At 40.3% G+C, this 20870-nt stretch overlaps 1 protein-coding gene across 1 annotated transcript; it reads left to right on the top strand.

Annotated features, from left to right (window-relative positions):
• The first annotated feature begins 8398 nt into the window (after nucleotides 1–8398).
• xgb (x globin) lies at nucleotides 8399–19473 on the top strand. The gene is made up of 5 exons (XM_020499894.2): nucleotides 8399–8938; nucleotides 12584–12691; nucleotides 15157–15277; nucleotides 15380–15460; nucleotides 19166–19473. Exons 1-5 carry the CDS (start codon nucleotides 8781–8783, stop codon nucleotides 19283–19285), a joined length of 588 nt encoding a protein of 195 aa, XP_020355483.1. The 5' UTR covers nucleotides 8399–8780; the 3' UTR covers nucleotides 19286–19473.
• Nucleotides 19474–20870: the final 1397 nt, after the last annotated feature.

Raw genomic sequence — 20870 nt, 5'->3', positions numbered from 1 at the left:
TTTTATATTTTTGTTCAGTATAAATGTCTACTGTGTATCCAGATTCCCTTTTCCCGTGCTACATTCAAATGCCAGTATACATTCTACAAGTAGTGGAACAGGCAAAACATGATAACCCCATGTCTGATGACAGTAGCTCTACTGTAGCTAACAAGCCAGCTAACCTCTGTAGCTAGCAAGCAATGCTTAAGGCATTGCAAACGGGTTAGCATAACTCATTTCTAAATACTAGCTAGCATTTTATGAGGCCACCAAACACGTTCCTCACAAGTTAGGAACATATTTTCTCCAACATTATAATGAAAAAGTGCCTCTAGGTCCCAAAACACAAGTTTTCTGGAGACTTGTGGGAGGAGTGCTGACTACGTCGCCCACTGGATGCGCTTTCGGTAGCCTTATTGCATCCAGGAATCTTCCATGACCACCACCTGAGGTGGTCAGCCAGATCTGAGCACAATCAGACCACAAAGCGACTTTTGTGCATCTCGAACAGTCTTTTCAATGCAATCGTCGTACTCCGATAGCAGAAGTCAAGTGTAGACACTATGCCATGGGGAAAAACTGAGCATAGATTTGACTCATACCATTACTTTACTAAAAACTGTGTCTCGAACCTAAACCATTCAAAACATTTCACCAGAGCTACTGTATATGTGTGTGTATATACAGTGCATTCGGAAAGTATTCAGACCCCCTGACCTTTTCCACATTTTGTTACGTAACAGCCTTATTCTAAAATGTATTAAATTGTTTTTTCCCTTTATCAATCTACACACACTACCCCATAATGACAAAGCAAAAACAGGTTTTTAGAAATGTTTGCATATTTGAAGTATGACATTTACATAAGTATTCAGACCCTTTACTCAGTACTTTACTGAAGCACCTTTGGCAGCGATTACAGCCTTGAGTCTTCTTGGGTATGACGCTACAAGCTTGGCACACCTGTATTTGGGGAGTTTCTCCCATTCTTCTCTGCAGATCCTCTCAAGCTCTGTCAGGTTGGATGCGGAGTGTCACTGCTCAGCTATTTTCAGGTTTCTCCAGAGATGATAATCGGATTCAAGTCCGGGCTCTGGCTGGGCAACTCAAGGACATTGAGACTTGTCCCGAAGCCACTCCTGTGTTGTCTTGACGGTGTGCTAAGGGTCATTGTCCTGCTGGAAGGTGAACATTCGCCCCAGACTGAGCACTCTGGAGGATCTCTCTGTACTTTGCTCCGTTAATCTTTCCCTGACTAGTCTCCCAGTCCCTGCCACTGAAAAATATCCCCACAGCATGATGCTGCCACCACCATGCTTCACCATAGGGAGTGTGCCATGTTTCCTCCAGACGCTTGGCTTGCAGGCCAAAGAGTTTAATCTTGGTTTCATCAGACCAGATAATCTTGTTTCTCATGGTCTGAGAGTCCTTTAGGTGCCTTTGGAAAACTTCAAACAGGCTGTCATGTGCCTTTTACTGAGGAGTGGCTTCCGTCGGGCCACTCTACCATAAAGGTTTGATTGGTGGAGTGCTGCAGAGATGGTTGTCCTTCTGGAAGGTTCTCCCATCTCCACAGAGGAACTCTGGTCACTCTGACAGAGCTCCAATGGGTTCTTAGTCACCTCTCTGACCAAGGTCCTTCTCCGCCGATTGCTCAGTTTGGCCGGGCGGCCAGCTCTAGGAAGAGTCTTGGTGATTCTAAACTTCTTCCATTTAAGAATGATGGAAGCCACTGTGTTTTTAGGGACCTTCAATGCTGCAGACATTTCTTGGTACCCTTTCCCAGATCTGTGCCTGGACACAATCTGGTCTCTGAGCTCTACGGACAATTCCTTCGACATCATGGTTTGGTTTTTGCTCTGACATGCACTGTCAACTGTGGGACCTTTTTATATAGACAGGTGTGTACCTTTCCAAATCATGTCCAATCAATTGATCTTCTCAAGGATGATTTAATGGAAACAGGATGCACCTGAGCTCAATTTCCAGTCTCATAGCAAAGGGTCAGAATACTTATGTAAATAAGGTATTGTTTTTTAATTATGAATACATTTGCAAAAAAAATCTAAAAACCTGTTCACGCTTTGTCATTATGGGGTATTGTGTGTAGATTGCTGAGGATTTTAAAGAAATCTATTTTAGAATAAGGCTGTAACAACAAAATTTGGAAAAAGTCAAGAGGTCTGAATACTGCTTTACGGTGGGAACCACATACAGAGTTCATCGGGTGTCATGAGGACCGCCACAGGAAAGGAAGACCCAGAGTTACCTCTGCTGCAGAGGATATGTTTATTAGAGTTACCAGCCTCAGAAATGGCAGCCCAAGTAAATTCTTCACAAAGTTAAAGTAACAGACACATCTCAACAACTGTTCAGAGAAGACTCCATGAATCAGGCCTTCATGGTCAAATTGCTGCAAAGAAACTAATACTAAAGGACACCAAAAGAAGAAGAGACTTGCTTGGGCCAAGAAACACGAGCAATGGACATCAGACCGGTGGAAATGTGTCCTTTGGTTTGGAGTCCAAATTTGATCATTTTGGTTCCAACTTTGTGAGATGCAGAGTAGGTGAACGGATGATCTCCGCATGTGTGGTCCCCACCATGAAGCATTGAGGAGGAGGTGTGATGGCGCTTTGCTGGTGAAGCTGTTGGTTATTTATTTAGAATTCAAGGCACACTTAACCAGCATGGCTACCACAACATTCTGCAGCAATATGCCATCTGATTTATGCTTAGTGGGACTATCATTTGTTTTTCAACAGGACAATGATCCAACACACACCCAGGCTGTGTAAGGGCTATTTTACCAAGAAGGAGAGTGATGGAGTGCTGCATCAGATGACCTGGCCTCCACAATCACCCGACCTCAACACAATTGAGATGGTATGGGATGAGTTGGCCCGCAGAGTGAAGGAAAAGCAGCCAACAAGTGCTCATCATATGTGGGAACTCCAACAAGACTGTTGGAAAAGCATTCCTCATGAAGCTGGTTGAGAGAATGCCAAGAGTGTGCAAAGCTGTCATCAATGCAAAGGGTGGCTACTTTGAAGAATATAAATTATATTTGGATTTTAACACTTTTTTTTTTTTGGTTACTACATTATTCCATATGTGTTATTTCATAGTTTTGATGTCTTCACTATTATTCTATAGCAGTAAAAAAAAAAAAATCCATGAATGAGTATATGTGTCCAAAGTTTTGACTGGCACTGTATATATATACACTGGGGCAAAAAAGTATTTAGTCAGACACCACTTGTGCAAGTTCTCCCTCTTAAAAAGATGAGAGAGGCCTGTAATTTTCATCATAGGTACACTTCAACTATGACAGACAAAATGAGAAAAAGAAATCCAGAAAATCACATTGTAGGATTTTTTATGAATTGATTTGCAAATTATGGTGGAAAATAAGTTTGGTCACCTACAAACAAGCAAGATTTCTGGCTCTCACAGACCTGTAACTTCTTCTTTAAGAGGCTCCTCTGTCCTCCACTCATTACCTGTATTAATGGCACCTGTTTGAACTTGTTATCAGTATAAAAGACACCTGTCCCCAACCTCAAACAGTCACACTCCAAACTCCACTATGGCCAAGACCAAAGACCTGTCAAAGGACACCAGAAACAGACTACGATTTAAAACTGCACATGGAGACAAAGATCGTACTTTTTGGAGAACTGTCCTCTGGTCTGATGAAACAAAAATAGAACTGTTTGGCCATAATGACCATCTTTATGTTTGGAGGAAAAAGGGGGAGTCTTGCAAGCCAAAGAACACCATCCCAACCATGACGCACGATGGTGGCAGCATCATGTTGTGGGGGTGCTTTGCTGCAGGAGGGACTGGTGCACTTCACAAAATAGATGGCTTCATGAGGGAGGAAAATTATTATACCAAGTACTTATTGAGTGTATGTAAACTTCTGACCCACTGGGAATGTGATGAAGAAATAAAAGCTGAAATAAATCATTCTCTCCACTATTATTCTGACATTTTACATTAAAATAAAGTGGTGATCCTAAGACAAGGAATTTTTACTTGGATTCAATTGGAATTGTGAAAAACTGAGTTTGAATGTATTTTGCTAAGGTGTACGTTAACTTCCGACTTCAACTGTATATATACACACACACACATTATTCACACCCCTTGACTTTTTTCACATTTTGTTGTGTTAAAGCCTGAATATAAAATGGATTGTGGCCTGCATACAATACCCCATAATGTGAAAGTGTAATTGTTTTTCGAAATGTTTACAAATGAATTAAAAGCTGAAATGTCATGAGTCAAGAAGTATTCATCCCCTTTTATGGCAAGCCTAAATAATTTCAGGAGTAAAAATGTGGTTAATTTGCATGGACTCACTATGTGTGCAATAATAGTGTTTAACATGATTTTGAATGTCTTCCTCATCTCTGTACACACTGTAAGGTCCCTCAATTGAGCAATGAATTTCAAACACAGATTCAACCACATAGACGAGGGAGGTTTTCCAATGTCTCGACAAAGGACACCTATTAGTAGATCGGTAAACATAAAAAGAAGACATTGATTATCCTTTTGAGCATGGTGAAATTATTAATTACAATTTGGATGGTGTGTCAATACACCCAGTCACTCCAAAGATACAGGCGTCCTTCCAAACTCAGTTGCTGGGGAGGAGGGAAAACGCTCAGGGATTTCACCATGAGGTCAATGGTGACTTTAAAACATGGCTGTGATAGGAGAAAATGAGGATGGATCAACTACATTGCAGTTACTCCACAATACTAACCTAACTGACAGAGGGAAAAGAAGGAAGCCTGTACAGAATAAAACATATTCCAAAACATGCATCCTGTATGCAAAGAAGCACTAAAGTAATACTGCAACAAATTTGGCAAAGCAATTAACTTTTTATCCTGAATACAAAGTGTTGTGTTTGGGCAAATCCAACGCAACATATTTCTGAGTACCACTCTCCATATTTTCAAGCATAGTGGTGACTGCATCATGTTAGGGGTAGGCTTGTAATCATTAAAGACTGGGACGTTTTTCAGGATAAAAGAGAAACGGGATGGAGCTAAGCAAAGGCAAAATCCTAGAGGAAAATCAGGTTCAGTCTGCTTTCCACCAGACACTGGGAGATGAATTCACCTTTCAGCATGACAATAACTTGAAACAGCTACACTGGAGTTGCTTACCAAGAAGACAGTGAATTTTCCTGAGTGGTCAAGTTACAGTTTGACTAAAATCTACTTGAAAATCTATGGTAAGACCTGGAAATGGTTGTGTAGCAATGATCAACAACCAATATGACTGAGTTTTATGAAAATAATAATGGCAAATGTTGCACAATACAGGTATCGAAATCATGGGTTTGAATACTTATGTAAATTAGATCATTCTGTATTTCATGTTCAATACATTTGTAAAAATGTCTAAAAACATATTTTCACTTTGTCGGTATGGGGTATTGTGTGTAGATGGGTGAGAAAATATATTTAATACCTTTTTTATTCAGGCTGTAACACAACAAAATGTGGAATAAATCAATGGGTACGAATACCTTTAGAAGGCACTGTATATATATATAATAATTCGTGTGCTTGTTGGCAAGAACAGTAGGCTGGGTTACTGTTATTTCTCGTCCTTTTTTATTATTCCACTTCATCCCAATTTTGCTGGTGGAACTACAGTGCCTTGCAGAAGTATTCATCCCCCTTGGCGTTTTTCCTATTTTGTTGCATTACAACCTGTCATTTAAATGGATTTTTAATTGAATTTCCTAAAATGGACATACACAAAATAGTCCAAATTGGTGAAGTGAAATGGTAAAAATACCTTGTTTCAAAGAAAAATTCAAAAAATATAAACTGAAAAGTGGTGCATGCATATGTGTTCACACCTTTTGCTTGGAAGCCCCTAAATAAGATCTGGTGCAACCAAGTACCTTCAGAAGTCACATAATTAGTTAGATTGCACACGGGTAGACTTTATTTAAGTGTCACATGATCTCAGTAAATATACACCTGTTCTGAAAGGCCCCAGAGCAACACCACTAAGCAAGAGGCACCACCAAACAAGCGGCACCATGAAAACCAAGGAGCACACCAAACAAGTCAGGGAGTTGTGGAGTTGTGGAGAAGTACAGATTAGGGTTGGGTTATAAAAAAATATCCAAAACTTTGAACATCCCACGGAGCACCATTAAATCCATGATTAAAAAATGTAAAGAATATGGCACCACAACAAACCTGCCAAGAGAGGGCCGCCCACCAAAATTCACGGACCAGGCAATGAGGGCATTAAATCCTAGAGGCAACAAAGAGACCAAAGATAACCCTGAAGGAGCTGCAAAGCTCCACAGCGGAGATTGGAGTATCTGTCCATAGGACCACTTTAAGCCGTACACTCCACAGAGCTGGGCTTTATGGAAGAGTGGCCAGAACAAAAGCCATTGCTTAAAGAAAAAAATAAGCAAACACATTTAGTGTTCGCCAAAAGACATGTGGGAGACTCCCCAAATATATGGAAGAAGGTACTCTGATCAGATGAGACTAAAATTGAGCTTTTTGGCCATCAAGGAACATGCTATGTCTGGCGCAAACCCAACACTTCCAATACCCCGAGAACACCATCCCCACAGTGAAGCATGGTGGTGGCAGCATCATGCTGTGGGGATGTTTTTCATCGGCAGGGACTGGGAAACTGGTCAGAATTTAAGGAATGATGGATGGCGCTAAACACTGGGAAATTCTTGAGGGAAACCTGTTTCAATCTTCCAGAGATTTTAGCCTGGGACAGAGGTTCACCTTCCAGCAGGATAATGACCCTAAGCATACTGCTAAAACAACACTCGAGTAGTTTGAGGGGAAACATTTAAATGTCTTGGAATGGCCTAGTCGAAGCCCAGACCTCAATCAAATTGAGAATCTGTGGTATGGCTTAATAAAGATTGCTGTACACCAGCAGGAACCCATCCAACTTGAAGGAGCTGGAGTAGTTTTGCCTCTTCAAAGTGGTAGGCATGTTGAGTAAAACAAATGATACAAACCCCCCAAAAACATATTTTAATTCCAGGTTGTAAGGCAACAAAATAGGAAACATGGCAAGGGGGGTGAATACTTTTACAAGCCACTGTACGTATTTGAAATCAAATATACCTACTGTAACAATGTGTGTGTCGGTGGCAGGGAAGTCAGGCACAGGAGAATCGGACTTGGTATAAATGGAGTCGTTTAATAAACTTTAATAAACTCCAAAACCAAAAATACAACATAAATAAAAGTGGGTACAAGAACCCGTCGCGGACCAATACATAATACACGAACATACAAACAAACAATCTCCGACAAGGACATGATGGGAAACAGAGGGTTAAATACACCACATGTAATTGATAGGATTGGAACCAGGTGTGAAGGAAGACAAGACAAAACCAATGGAAAATGAGAAGTGGATCAGTGATGGTTAGAAGATCGGTGACGTCGACAGCCGAACACCGCCTGAACAAGGAGAGGGACAGACTTCGGCCGAAGTCGTGACACCTACTTGTCTTTAAAAATAAATTACAAGAGGCTATTCATTTTTGTCGGCATTCATGTGTTATGTTCTATGTTGATTGTCAGTTATAAAAGTGAGAATAGACTATATTGAAATGTCTGTTACCTTAATTATGAATTAATTTTAGTAGTGTGCATAAGCAGCTAGGAAGAGATGGTAAGGGGACTCTCATTAGCCCTTAAACGTAAAATATCTTGCCTATGTATTGCATGATGACAAGTGTCAGCAACAAGTGTCAGCCTCAACCCCCTTTAGTGGTTTTTTGTATTCAAGGTGGGGTACCTTGGAGAAATGAATTGTTATAGTTAACATTTTCAAACCCCCTGTACTTGGGAAACATACCCCCCTGCAAGTCTTTCTTCAAGTCCTATTTTAAAGGCATTGTTCATCCACATTAATAATGAATGTTATTTTATATTTTTCTTTCCAAAATTCTTAGTGCTCAAATCTCTCAATGTTCATCTCAAAGTACACCAGATTAATGCACGTAGCTGCTGAAATTAAATTGTTCTTCTCCGGGGGAGGATTCCCCCATACACCTCTGGCTTTGGGCTAAGCATCCAATGTCTTCAAATCTTGGAAACGCCCCTGGAAATATGATATAAATATTATAAACCATGGTCATATTTACCTATATGAAGCCTATAAAATACATACATAAGATGCATAGACTACTACAGTATTCATCGTTGTGCTTTTGGCAGTAGTTATGGGAAAAAATGTTACCCCTCCCCTCAAGGTTACAGAAAATGAACTCTTATTACGAAGCACACCTGCGCTCTGGATATCACTGAATCCCATTCATGCTGGATGGTGTAGCCCAGTTGTTTCCAATCTGTGTTCCGGGGTATTGTAGGTCGTCTGTGACTATTTTAGATGTTTTATAATAAATCAATGAATTCTAATAACAGTTGGGATTATTAATGTTATAAGAAATTGCATTTTACTTTTCACAATCAAAATTGTTTATAATAATAAAAATAGCATTTTAATGTGTTACATTCATAAAAAAAATAAAAAAACGAATCCCCGATCTTTTGATAGCGATTTGGTGGTCCCCGGAACGGAACATTTTGGGAACCTCTGGTGTAGCCTAGATTTACAGCCATACGCGCAAGAGGAGTATACGTGAACCATATGCCAGGGGAGCAGACCTTTCTCTCGGCAGTAATTCGGTTATTTTTGCGTCTGTTGTGTTATTACTAAAGTAGGTTACCTACATTTAAGTTAATTGTACTGTAGAAAGAAGAATGGGCTGCGCAATATCAGGACTGGCACCGAAAACACTTGGAGAGACAACGGAAGAAGATGTTGCGCATCTCAACGAGAAGCAAATCCAGATGATCAAAGAGTCCTGGAAAGTTATCCAGGAGGACATTGCGAAAGTTGGAATTATTATGTTCGTCAGGTGAGATGTTTTGAATAGTTTTGTTTTAGTTATTTGTAAACAAGTTAGATATTCGCTTTATCAGACTGAACATTTTCATAATACACATCTCGCACATAGAAAGGCAAAACTCTTCAACACTATTGCTCTCAACTTCAAATAACAGAGATAAATACATTCCAGAAATGATTGAATAAATTGGCTAGAACAAAGACAGTTTGACCGCAGGGACTGCATGATACTGTAAGTGACTAATGCTACGTTTATTATCATTCATGACGTATTTGTATTTAATATGGATCCCCATTACAGCTACTCTACATTGTGTCCAGCAAAATTAAGACAGTTATACGAAATTAAAAACATGACAATAAATACATTCATTATTCACAACACACTGTGTGCCCTCAGGCCCATACATGACTATAAATTAAAGAATATGCCAACTTCACATTACTCAAACTGTTATTACACAGTAGTTATTTGTCTATGTGTGTTAATTATAGCTGCAATACATATGACTTTGTGGAAACAGTAGGATCAAAATGTAGGATCCACACATTATAATTGTTATATTGTATGAGAATTAAGCCCCATCATCCTAATAAAATTATGTCACTCCTTGTGCTGCCAAAAAGCTCTCAAGGCATTTTAGGGAGAAACATTATTTGGTCCACAACAGAGAGGAGTCTCGGGGCTCAATGATTGAATGTGACTGTGACATTGTGCCTAACCTCTGCTCACAAGCAAGCAACTGTACATAGTCATATTCTTTAACCTCTGCCACATCCTTCTGCCTTGGAGACTTTCATGAAGGGGTTGGAGGGTGTTGCCTCCCTCCCTCCCATCATCCAACATTACATCTCAATGTTGCATAACAAATATACAGCACCAGTCCTCTTCCCATCTACTGACGAACAAAGACATTCACAGCAAAGAAAATACATTGCATCGAGCACAATAGCCAGCCTTTGAAATGTAATAGCTCGCAGACAGAGAAAAAAACATGAATATTGAGTGCACAATGCATTCCTAGTTTGGTGCTAATGTAGTCAGACATTATGGCTGTTAGTGGAGAGATGGAGAGAGAGAGACCACCAGGCACAGCACAGCAGATGGCTTCAAGCCCAATCAGGTCAATGTGTCCCTGGCCTGGAGGAGATCCAGAGAGTTGAAGAGATTGACCTTAGCGTGTTGGCCTGGGACCACTGGGGCCTTCCTTGGTTTAAGGTCACTTCAAGGCCCCTAGAAACAAAGGCTGACCTTGGGTTATCAGCAAGGCTGTCCTCAGGTTAACAGCATGCACATTCAATTAGACCAGCAGCACTGTGAAGACTCCACCTTGTTGCCCTCCTCTGCTCTGTGTACTACTAGACCAAGAGTGTCTCACCAGGGAATGTATGGTCTATAAACTGAATGTGGAAATGTAATTGATGGACTGTACAGATCATGCTGTGTGTATGCTATGTGAGGAAATGTAAACTCTTCTATCAAAGGCGAGCCTTTGAAATACCTACTGCATATGAGAGAGCAGGAATTAGAATTCCACTTCCACTTCAAACCCCTCAAGTACAGGGAATACACTGTAGATCAAAGTGTCGAGCTCTTGAACCGTGGTTTTCTGTATGTGGGAGAAAACGAGACCAGGGTCATTTCCCCTGTGCTCTCACATCAGCGAGGTGTGGTATGAATTACATTGTGCCTATAAAGTGAGAATGACATTCACAGTAAAGAATATGTCCTCTAACAGCTTTGCCCGGAATAGGACTCATCTCGAAATCCACTTATCTTGACATCCATTTCACCTAACCACAGAATTGTACAATTTATTCAGGTCTGCATTCAGTGCAGCATATGTCCAGAAAATGTTTTTTTCTTCAGCATGTATTACTTTGCTTCCCTGTTCATACTTTGTCATTCACTGTTGTTCTTTAACCGTTCTAGTAATTGTGGCATAATTCCATATCATTCATGTGTCAACTTAAGTCCCCTGAGACGTATCACTTATAGTACACATTTTATTATCAGCCAAAATGCATTAAAAAAACATTCATTTTTAATGCAAGAACATAGCCACCATTCAGAGAGACCTATTTTGAAATCACCCCACACACCTCTTCTCTGCTCCTATTCATTTATTTCAAGGGTCTTGTGTTTCTGACAGTAGCAATGGACTGAGATACAACTCTGAGTGTAAATAAGGGTCTCTCCCTCACACACAGAGGCAGCAAAAGGTCCAAATCAAAGTGTATGTGCAAAGCTCTTATACCTCACTTCATAAAATGACTGACTAGAGGGATGAGGGAAAACACAAAAAAAGAGATGATTGGTTGATTACTATGAACATAATTAGCATTATAAAGCCAAGTAATTCATGCATGGTTCCTTTAGATCCTACAGAGCTTTAATGGTATATTCCATAAATGGTGATGTATACATTTATGGAACTCACAGCAGGGTATGTGTTTACTGATTTCGTGACTATATTTAAGGTAGACACCTCTGCTGGAAATGCTCACTGATAGTATTGCAACATGAGTTAAATCTCTTGTTAAAGGACCAATGAAGCCATTTTTATCTCAATATAAAATCATTTCTGGGTAACAATTAAGTACCTTACTGTGATTGTTTTCAATTAAAATGGTCAAAAATAAACAAAAACGTCTATTTAATTTCTCAAGCAAGACTTTTTATAGGACTTTCTGGGAGTGGTCTGAGTGGGGAATGGGAAACTGAAAACTATCTGTCATTAGCAGAGAAGTTTGGAACTATCTTTCTTATTGCTCTATTAAATAAGTTACCGCATGGTGATGTCACCAGGCAGACCAAAACTCCAGCCCATCAAAACAGGCAACAATTTCCGGTGGTCATTTCAAACAGCTCTTACACTAAACAGACATTATCATAATTTTCACAATTTGATAGTAACCTCAGTGTGGAAATATATATAAAACGGAGGAAAATCACGTTTTTGACTGCAGCGTAAAAAAGTCTGAATCAGGCCCAAAATGCATAAAATAAAATAGAAAAATTGTTTAAAGAACAATATATAGAACCATATCATGAAAGCGACAGTGTCTATGAGAAAGGCTATACATGAATGTGTCTGAAAGGGCAGGGGAACTCTTACGGCCAGATCACCACATCTGGGGACCGAATTATGACACCTTAAATGGCAGGGGAACTCAATACAGGCAGCTCTATGAGGAGACGGACAAGTGGGTTTTACACCCCCTGGCACTGAGTGTGTTGATGTTGTGATTGCAGCCCATAGTAGGCCCAGAGCAAAGCAGGCAAGGACTGAGGGTTAGAGAGCAGCCAGGACTGATAGCTGCAAGGAGATTAAACGAACAATCAGATCTCAGAGATTTTCTTAAAATCACTGTGTGGATGAGATGTGATGACTTTAAACGCCACCTTGAAGATATTGACAAGGATAGAGACAGGCATGGCTTAACTAGAGGACCATATCAACACTTACATTATAAAAAAAACAGTGGATGACTTTTAAGACCTTATTTACTTGCTTGAACTCTGTTACGTAGTCAGTGGGAGAATTTGGAGGACGGAGGGATGTTTGTGTGTGGGCATGAATATGTCAGTTTGGTTAAGGCAGGCTTAATGAAGCTGGCTCTTGTAGGCTCATGTCTGTTGTCTTGGTAACAGGTTATTTGAGACCCATCCAGAATGCAAGGATGTATTCTTCCTGTTCCGAGACGTGGAGGACCTTGAGATGTTACGAACCAGCCGGGAGCTCAGGTCACATGGCCTACGGTCAGTCGCCACACCACAACACTGTACAACTCTTAAGTTCAATACACTACAGCCGGTGTACCACAGAGGGAATGGTATTTTTATATACAGTGCCTTGCGAAAGTATTCGGCCCCCTTGAACTTTGCAACCTTTTGCCACATTTCAGGCTTCAAACATAAAGATATAAAACTGTGTTTTTTTGTGAAGAATCAACAACAAGTGGGACACAATCATGAAGTGGAACGACATTTATTGGATATTTCAAACTTTTTTAACAAATCAAAAACTGAAAGATTGGGCGTGCAAATTCAGCCACCTTAAGTTAATACTTTGTAGCGCCACCTTTTGCTGCGATTACAGCTGTAAGTCACTTGAGGTATGTCTCTATCAGTTTTGCACATCGAGAGACTGACATTTTTTCCCATTCCTCCTTGCAAAACAGCTCGAGCTCAGTGAGGTTGGATGGAGAGCATTTGTGAAAAGCAGTTTTCAGTTCTTTCCACAGATTCTCGATTGGATTCAGGTCTGGACTTTGACTTGGCCATTCTAACACCTGGATATGTTTATTTTTGAACCATTCCATTGTAGATTTTGCTTTATGTTTTGGATCATTGTCTTGTTGGAAGACAACTCTCCGTCCCAGTCTCATTTCTTTTGCAGACTCCATCAGGTTTTCTTCCAGAATGGTCCTGTATTTGGCTCCATCCATCTTCCCATCAATTTTAACCATCTTCCCTGTCCCTGCTGAAGAAAAGCAGGCCCAAATCATGATGCTGCCACCACCATGTTTGACAGTGGGGATGGTGTGTTCAGGGTGATGAGCTGTGTTGCTTTTACGACAAACATAACGTTTTGCATTGTTGCCAAAAGGTTCAATTTTGGTTTCATCTGACCAGAGCACCTTCTTCCACATGTTTGGTGTGTCTCCCAGGTGGCTTGTGGCAAACTTTAAACAACACTTTTTATGGATATCTTTAAGAAATGGCTTTCTTCTTGCCACTCTTCCATAAAGGCCAGATTTGTGCAATATACGATTGATTGTTGTCCTATGGACAGAGTCTCCCACCTCAGCTGTAGATCTCTGCAGTTCATCCAGAGTGATCATGGGCCTCTTGGCTGCATCTCTGATCAGTCTTCTCCTTGTATGAGCTGAAAGTTTAGAGGGACGGCCAGGTCTTGGTAGATTTGCAGTGGTCTGATACTCCTTCCATTTCAATATTATCGCTTACACAGTGCTCCTTGGGATGTTTAAAGCTTGGGAAATCTTTTTGTATCCAAATCCGGCTTTAAACTTCTTCACAACAGTATCTCGGACCTGCCTGGTGTGTTCCTTGTTCTTCATGATGCTCTCTGCGCTTTTAACGGACCTCTGAGACTATCACAGTGCAGGTGCATTTATACGGAGACTTGATTACACACAGGTGGATTGTATTTATCATCATTAGTCATTTAGGTCAACATTGGGTCATTCAGAGATCCTCACTGAACTTCTGGAGAGAGTTTGCTGCACTGAAAATAAAGGGGCTGAATCATTTTGCACGCCCAATTTTTCAGTTTTTGATTTGTTAAAAAGGTTTGAAATATCCAATAAATGTCGTTCCACTTCATGATTTTGTCCCACTTGTTGTTGATTCTTCACAAAAAAATACAGTTTTATATCTTTTATGTTTGAAGCCTGAAATGTGGCAAAAGGTCGCAAAGTTCAAGGGGGCCGAATACTTTCGCAAGGCACTGTATATATATATATTTTTTACATATATCTCACAATGTACCACCACTGATTACATTGAAGCAAACTAATGTATGACATACTGTAGAGATTAAGTTTCCTATTTCAAAGATCTGTCAACACTGTTTGGGCACCTATATGAGATTATCATTATCTGGCTAGCTATTATCAGGTCTGCTGCCAGTGAAGAACACACTTATCCTCCACATGCAGCTCCCAATGGTGTGTTTTCTCCATTCTGTTGTGTCACTGGGGTATGCTGAGCCTCTTAGTGTTTCCCCCCACAAAAGGCCAATAAACCTAATTAAGCCTGAGGACTCCACTTAATCAAAGGTATGAAGGCTACAGTGGCATTACAGGAGACAGACATGGATATGTACACTACATCTCCACACGGCCCTTCCGAGCTTATACTCCCAGGAAAAGGCCAAGTGCCCCTCAAATCACTTGCACAGGCATTAGTGCCAAATGTCCTCACTGGCCCCCAAAGGGAGTACACCCATTTATTATTCTTGTGCATATTTATCTTTCTGCATAAACTCTCCCTAACATGCTCTTCGGCGTAAAATACAGGCCTACGGGCAACAACGGAACCATGTTCAGTTTCAACGTTTAATGTCGGAGAACAATTGTTGAAAGAGAGGATAAACTATGACTAAATTAATTGGATCACATTAAGTGCCCGCTGTATGATCAAATGATGGTGATAATCAAGAGTTTGTGGGTCCTAATATCCAGGCCTGTGTTTCTTCTCAGAGTAATGTCCTTCATTGAGAAAAGTGTGGCCAGACTGGACCAGCTGGAGAGACTCGATTTTCTGGCTGTGGAGCTAGGGAGGAGCCATTACCATTACAACGCCCCACCCAAATACTACAGCGTAAGACACACACACTGACGATGCACCTTAAGCAAAGTTAGAGTTTGCATTTTTGGGGGGGATACATGTATACATCCCTATTCTGGTGTGATTTATTTCCAGTATGTAGGAGCAGAATTCATCTGTGCTGTCCAACCCATTCTCAAAGAGAGATGGACCCCTGAGCTTGAGGAGGCATGGAAGGTACAGATTTCAGTCTTTCTTGGCGCCCCTTGTGATTTAATATGTGGGTGTCAATCACATGCTCTTCTAGGAATTCACCCAATATAAATGTTCAGCAGAATGCGTTGAATTGGTATAATCATGGGTGTAACCAATTATTGTCCAAGAGGTCCCTTGGCTTTCTGCTGTGCCAGAGTTATTCACATCCAATGATTCATGTCAAGATGGAGATTATCACCAGTGGATGAGATAGGTTGACTTACATGAAAATTTAAATTAACCCGAAATGACCATATTGTGAAACCAGTGCATGGCTCTGTCACATCATGTAACCCTGCTTTACATAACTAACAAAGTATTATATCATACACTCTTATTAAGTACAATATACATTTCAGTACAATGTAAAACTGCGCTGTGTGTGCTACTGTGTACGTGTGCTACTGTGTACGATGTGAATAATGTTTTTTTTGTGTTGATAGTCACTGTGTTTCCTAAAAAGTTTTATGGGTTCCATGACTCCATGAAAACAATGGCTAATTTTACCGAGTGAACTAGCCTGGCTATTATAAATAAAATGAAATGAGTGAATGAAGCTCTGTATTTTATCATAAATGTTCCATTGAAACTGTCTGTACTTGCCTCTAGTGGATTCATGGAGAACTGCCCTTAACTCCAACCTTGTGCTTACCAGTCCGAAAAAAAAGTTAATGAGTTACCTCAGGTTCGTTCAGCCATTCCTATGGGGTAAATGAGTTACCTCAGGTTCGTTCAGCCATTCCTCTGGGGTAAATGAGTTACCTCAGGTTCGTTCAGCCATTCCTATGGGGTAAATTAATTGGGAAGAATGGGGTTTAGGGATAAACGCCAAAAATAAGGTCTGAGGTTAAAACAGGAGATCTTATTCGTTTTGATCTAGAAGATAACATCAGTCAGTTAACATGACCTTTATGAATTATGAAGACTATGTGCTTGTTTTGAATACATAAATGCTTTAAAAAAAATCACAAAAAGGGACATTAGCTAATGAAGATGATCTCATAGAACAACATGTACAAGATCTCCATAAAGCCTGTGTTTACACAGACCTTTTTTTCGGTCTTTATTGACCCCACGCACAGTGGAGGATGGTTAGAGTGGCCAAAAAATCTCCAAGGATCACAGCTGGAGAATTGCAGACGTTAGTTGGGTCTTGGGTTCAGAAAGTCTCCAAAACTACGATCAGGCACCACCTACGTAACCACAAGTTGTTTGGGAGGGTTGCCATAAAAAATCATTTGCTGTCATCAAACAACAAACTCAAGCGCCTAGTTTGCCAAACGTTACTGGAACTTTCAATGGGACCGGGTTCTATGGTCAGATGAGTCCAAAATAGAGCTTTTTGGAAGCAAACACCAGAGGTGGGTTTGGCGTAGACAGAAAGATATCCATGCAGAAAAGTACCTCATCCCCACTGTGAAGTATGGTGGTGGTTCTTTGATGTTGTGGGGCTGTTTTTCTTCCAAAGGCCCTGGACAACTTGTTAGGATACATGGTATCATGGACTCCATCAAGTATCAGCAGATATTAAATCAAAGCCTCTTCTAGGAAGCTTAAACTGGGCCTTCATTGGATCTTCCAGCAGGACAATGAACCAAAGCACACCTCAAAATCAACACAAAAATGGTTCACTGACCACAGAATCAAGGTTTTGCCATGGCCATCCCAGTCCCCTGACCTAAACCCCATAGAAAACCTGTGGGATGAGCTGAAGAGGAGAGTCCACGAGCTTGGACCTCAAATCTGAAGGATCTGGAGAGATTCTGTATGGAGGAATGGTCTCAGATCCCTTGCCATGTGTTCTCCAACCTCATTACCCATTTTAGGAGAAGACTCAGAGCTGTTATCTTGGCAAAGGGAGGTTTCACAAAGTATTGAATGAAGGGGTGCCAATAATTGTGGCACACATATGTTTGAGAAAAATATTTGTTTTATGTTAGAAATTATTTTTTTCCTTCAATTATTTAACTTTAATTGAAATATTCTGTGAATATTTTGAATGAAAGACGAAGAGGATAACCAATAAATATGTTTTTTTTACAGCCTGTTTTGCTCATATTTACAAAGGGTGCCAATATTAGTGGAGGGCACTGTATTCATACCCTTTGACATATTTCACATTTTGTTGCGTTACAGCCTAAATTCTAAATGGATTAAATAAAATAAAAATCTACACACAATACCCCATAATGACAAAGTGAAAACTTGTTTTTAGATAAATACAGAAATATTGAATTTACTTAAGTATTCACACCCGTGTCAATACTTTGTAGAAGCACCTATGGCAATGATTACAGTCTTACAGTCTTTCTGGGTAAGTATATAAGACATTTTCCACACCTGAATTGCGCAACATTTGCCATTATTCTTTTCAAATTTCTCCAAGCTCCATCAAATTGGTTGTTGATCATTGCTACACAACCATTTTCAGATCTTGCCATAGATTTTCAAATAGATTTGAGTTAAAACTGTAACTCGGCCACTCAGGAACATTCACTGTCTTCTTGGTAAGCAACTCAAGTGTAGATTTGGCCTTGTATTTTAGGTTATTGTCTTGCTGAAAGGTGAATCCATCTCCCAGTGTCTGGTGGAAAGCAGACTGAGCCCAGTTTTCCTTTAGGATTTTGCCTGTGCTTAGTTCCATTGTTTATTTTTATCCTGAAAAACTCCCAGTCCTTAACGATTACAAGCATACCCATAGCACGATGCAGCCACCACTATGTTTGAAAATATGGAAAGTAATGTATTGGATTGGATTTGCCCCAAATATAACACTTTGTAGTCAGGCCACAAAGTGAATTGCTTAGCCACATTTTTTGCAGTATTACTTTAGGGCCTTGTTGAGAACAGGATGCATGTTTTGGAATCTTTTATTCTGTACAGGTATCATTCTTTTCACTCTGTCAATTAGGTTAGTATTGTGGAGAAACTACAATGTTGTTGATCCATCCAGTTCTCTCCTATCACAGACATTCAACTCTGTAACTGTTTTAATGTCACCATTAGCCTCATGGTGAAATCCCTGAGCTGTTTCCTTCCTCTCTGGAAACTGAGTTAGGAAGGACACCTGTATCTTTGTAGTGACTGGGTGTATTGATACACCACCCAAAGTATAATTAATAACTCCATTTTTTTTTTACCCATCTGCCAATAGGCTTCCCTTCTTTGCAAGGCATTGGAAAACATCCCTGGTCTTTGTGGTTCAAATCCAGTGCTCGACTGAGGGACCTTACAGATAATTATATGTGTGGGGTACGACGATGAGGTAGTCATTCCAAAATATTTTTAAACACTTTTTTTGCACACAGTCAGCCTATGCAACTTGTGCCTTGTTAATTAAACACATTTTTACTCCTGAACTTGCCATATCAAAGGGATGGAATACTTATTGACTTTTCAGCTTTTCAATTATGGGATATTGTAGGCCATGGGGTATTGTAGGCCATTGACAAAAACATCTCAATTTAATCCATTTTTAAAATCAGGCTGTAACACAACAAAATATGGGAAAAGTCAAAAGGGTGGTATGACTACTTTCTGAAGGCACTGTATAAGGGAATACTTTGGAACAGATTTCCAAAATTAATAAAAACTCACCAGTTGGGAGAACCCTGCATTCAGACACCATGATTCGAATTCTACATTATTACAGGTATCCTCATAATTCCTTGTGTGTTTGTGAACCAGACCCTGTTCCTGTACCTGAGCAGGCTTATGCAGCAGGGCTACCAGGATGAGACAAGCAGACATCACCATGAGGCAGCATCCCGCAAGGAAAGGCCAGAGAAGAGGAACACACCCAGATGAGAGGCCTGGCTATGGCTGGCCTCCACCCAGAGACTGTTGAGCATAGCACAAAAATGTGGCACGTGGCTTTTAGCTGTGTATATAGTGTATTTATCGCTTACAGTATTCATTTTCTACATACAGTTGAAGTTGGAAGTTTATATACACTTAGGTTGGAGTAGTTTTTCAACCACTCCACAAATTCCTTGTTAACAAACTAGAGTTTTGGCAAGTCGGTTAGGACATCTACTTTGTGCATGACAAGTAATTTTTCCAACAATAGTTTTACAGATTATTTCACTGTATCACAATTCCAGTGGGTCAGAAGTTTACATACACTAAGTTGACTGTGCCTTTAAACAGCTTGGAAAATTGTAGACCTCCACAAGTCTGGTCCAACGCCAAAAGGTACCATGTTCATCTGTACAAACAATAGTACGCAAGTATACACACCATGGGACCACTCGGCCGTCATACCGCTCAGGCAGGAGATGCGTTCTGTCTCCTAGAGATGAATGTACTTTGGTGCGAAAAGTGCAAATCAATCCCAGAACACCAGCAAAGGACCTTGTGAAGATGTTGGAGGAAACCGGTACAAAGTATCTATATCCACAGTAAAACGAGTCCTATATCGACATAACCTGAAAAGCCACTCAGCAAGGAAGAAGTCACTGCTCCAAAACCACCATAAAAAAAGCCAGACTACGATTTAAAACTGTACATGGAGACAAATATCGTACTTTTTGGAGAACTGTCCTCTGGTCTGATGAAACAAAACTAGAACTGTTTGGCCATAATGACCATCTTTATGTTTGGAGGAAAAAGGGGGAGGCTTGCAAGCCAAAGAACACCATCCCAACCATGACGCACGATGGTGGCAGCATCATGTTGTGGGGGTGCTTTGCTGCAGGAGGGACTGGTGCACTTCACAAAATAGATGGCTTCATGAGGTAGGAAAATTATGTGGATATATTGAAGCAATATCAGTCAGGAAGTTAAAGCTTGGTTGGGTCAAATGGGTCTTCCAAATGAACAATGAACCCAAGCATACTTCCAAAGTTGTAGCAAAATGGCTTAAGGATAACAAAGTCATGGTACTGGAGTTGCCATCACAAAGCCCTGATCTCAATTCTATAGAAGATTTGTGGGCAGAACTGAAAAAGTTTGTGCGAGCAAGGAGGCCTACAAACCTAACTCAGTTACACCAGCTGCGCCAGGAGGAATGGGACAAAATTCACCCAACTTATTGTGGGAAGCTTGTGGAAGGCTACCTGAAACGTTTGACCCAAGTTAAACAATTAACTTTTTATGGCTGCCCTCCCGTTAACGGGATAATTGTCATCAACAACCGCTGAATTGCATAGCGCCTCATTCAAATAATATTACAAAAAATATTTATATTCATGAAATCACAAGTGCAATATAGCAAAACACAGTTTAGCCTTTGGTTAATCTACCTGTCGTGTCAGATTTAGAAAATATGCTTTACAGTGAAAGCAATCCAAGCGTTTGTGTAAGTTTATCGATCGCTCGACAAAACATTATGTACACCTAGCATCAATTAGTTTGGTCACGAAAATCAGAAAAGCAATCAAATTAATCGTTT

The sequence above is a fragment of the Oncorhynchus kisutch genome, linkage group LG14 (genome assembly GCF_002021735.2).
Source record: "Oncorhynchus kisutch isolate 150728-3 linkage group LG14, Okis_V2, whole genome shotgun sequence".
NCBI lineage: Eukaryota > Metazoa > Chordata > Actinopteri > Salmoniformes > Salmonidae > Oncorhynchus > Oncorhynchus kisutch.
The sequence above is the reverse complement of the archived record's forward strand: the minus strand, read 5'-3'. Positions and strand labels throughout refer to the sequence as shown.

Coding starts and splice junctions, on each gene's coding strand:
- xgb (XM_020499894.2), top strand. CDS start 8,781: ATGGGCTGCGCAATATCAGGACTGGCACCGAAAACACTTGGAGAGACA. Junction 15,278..15,379: donor CCCCACCCAAATACTACAGC/GTAAGACACACA, acceptor ATTTATTTCCAG/TATGTAGGAGCAGAATTCAT. Junction 15,461..19,165: donor AGCTTGAGGAGGCATGGAAG/GTACAGATTTCA, acceptor TTTGTGAACCAG/ACCCTGTTCCTGTACCTGAG.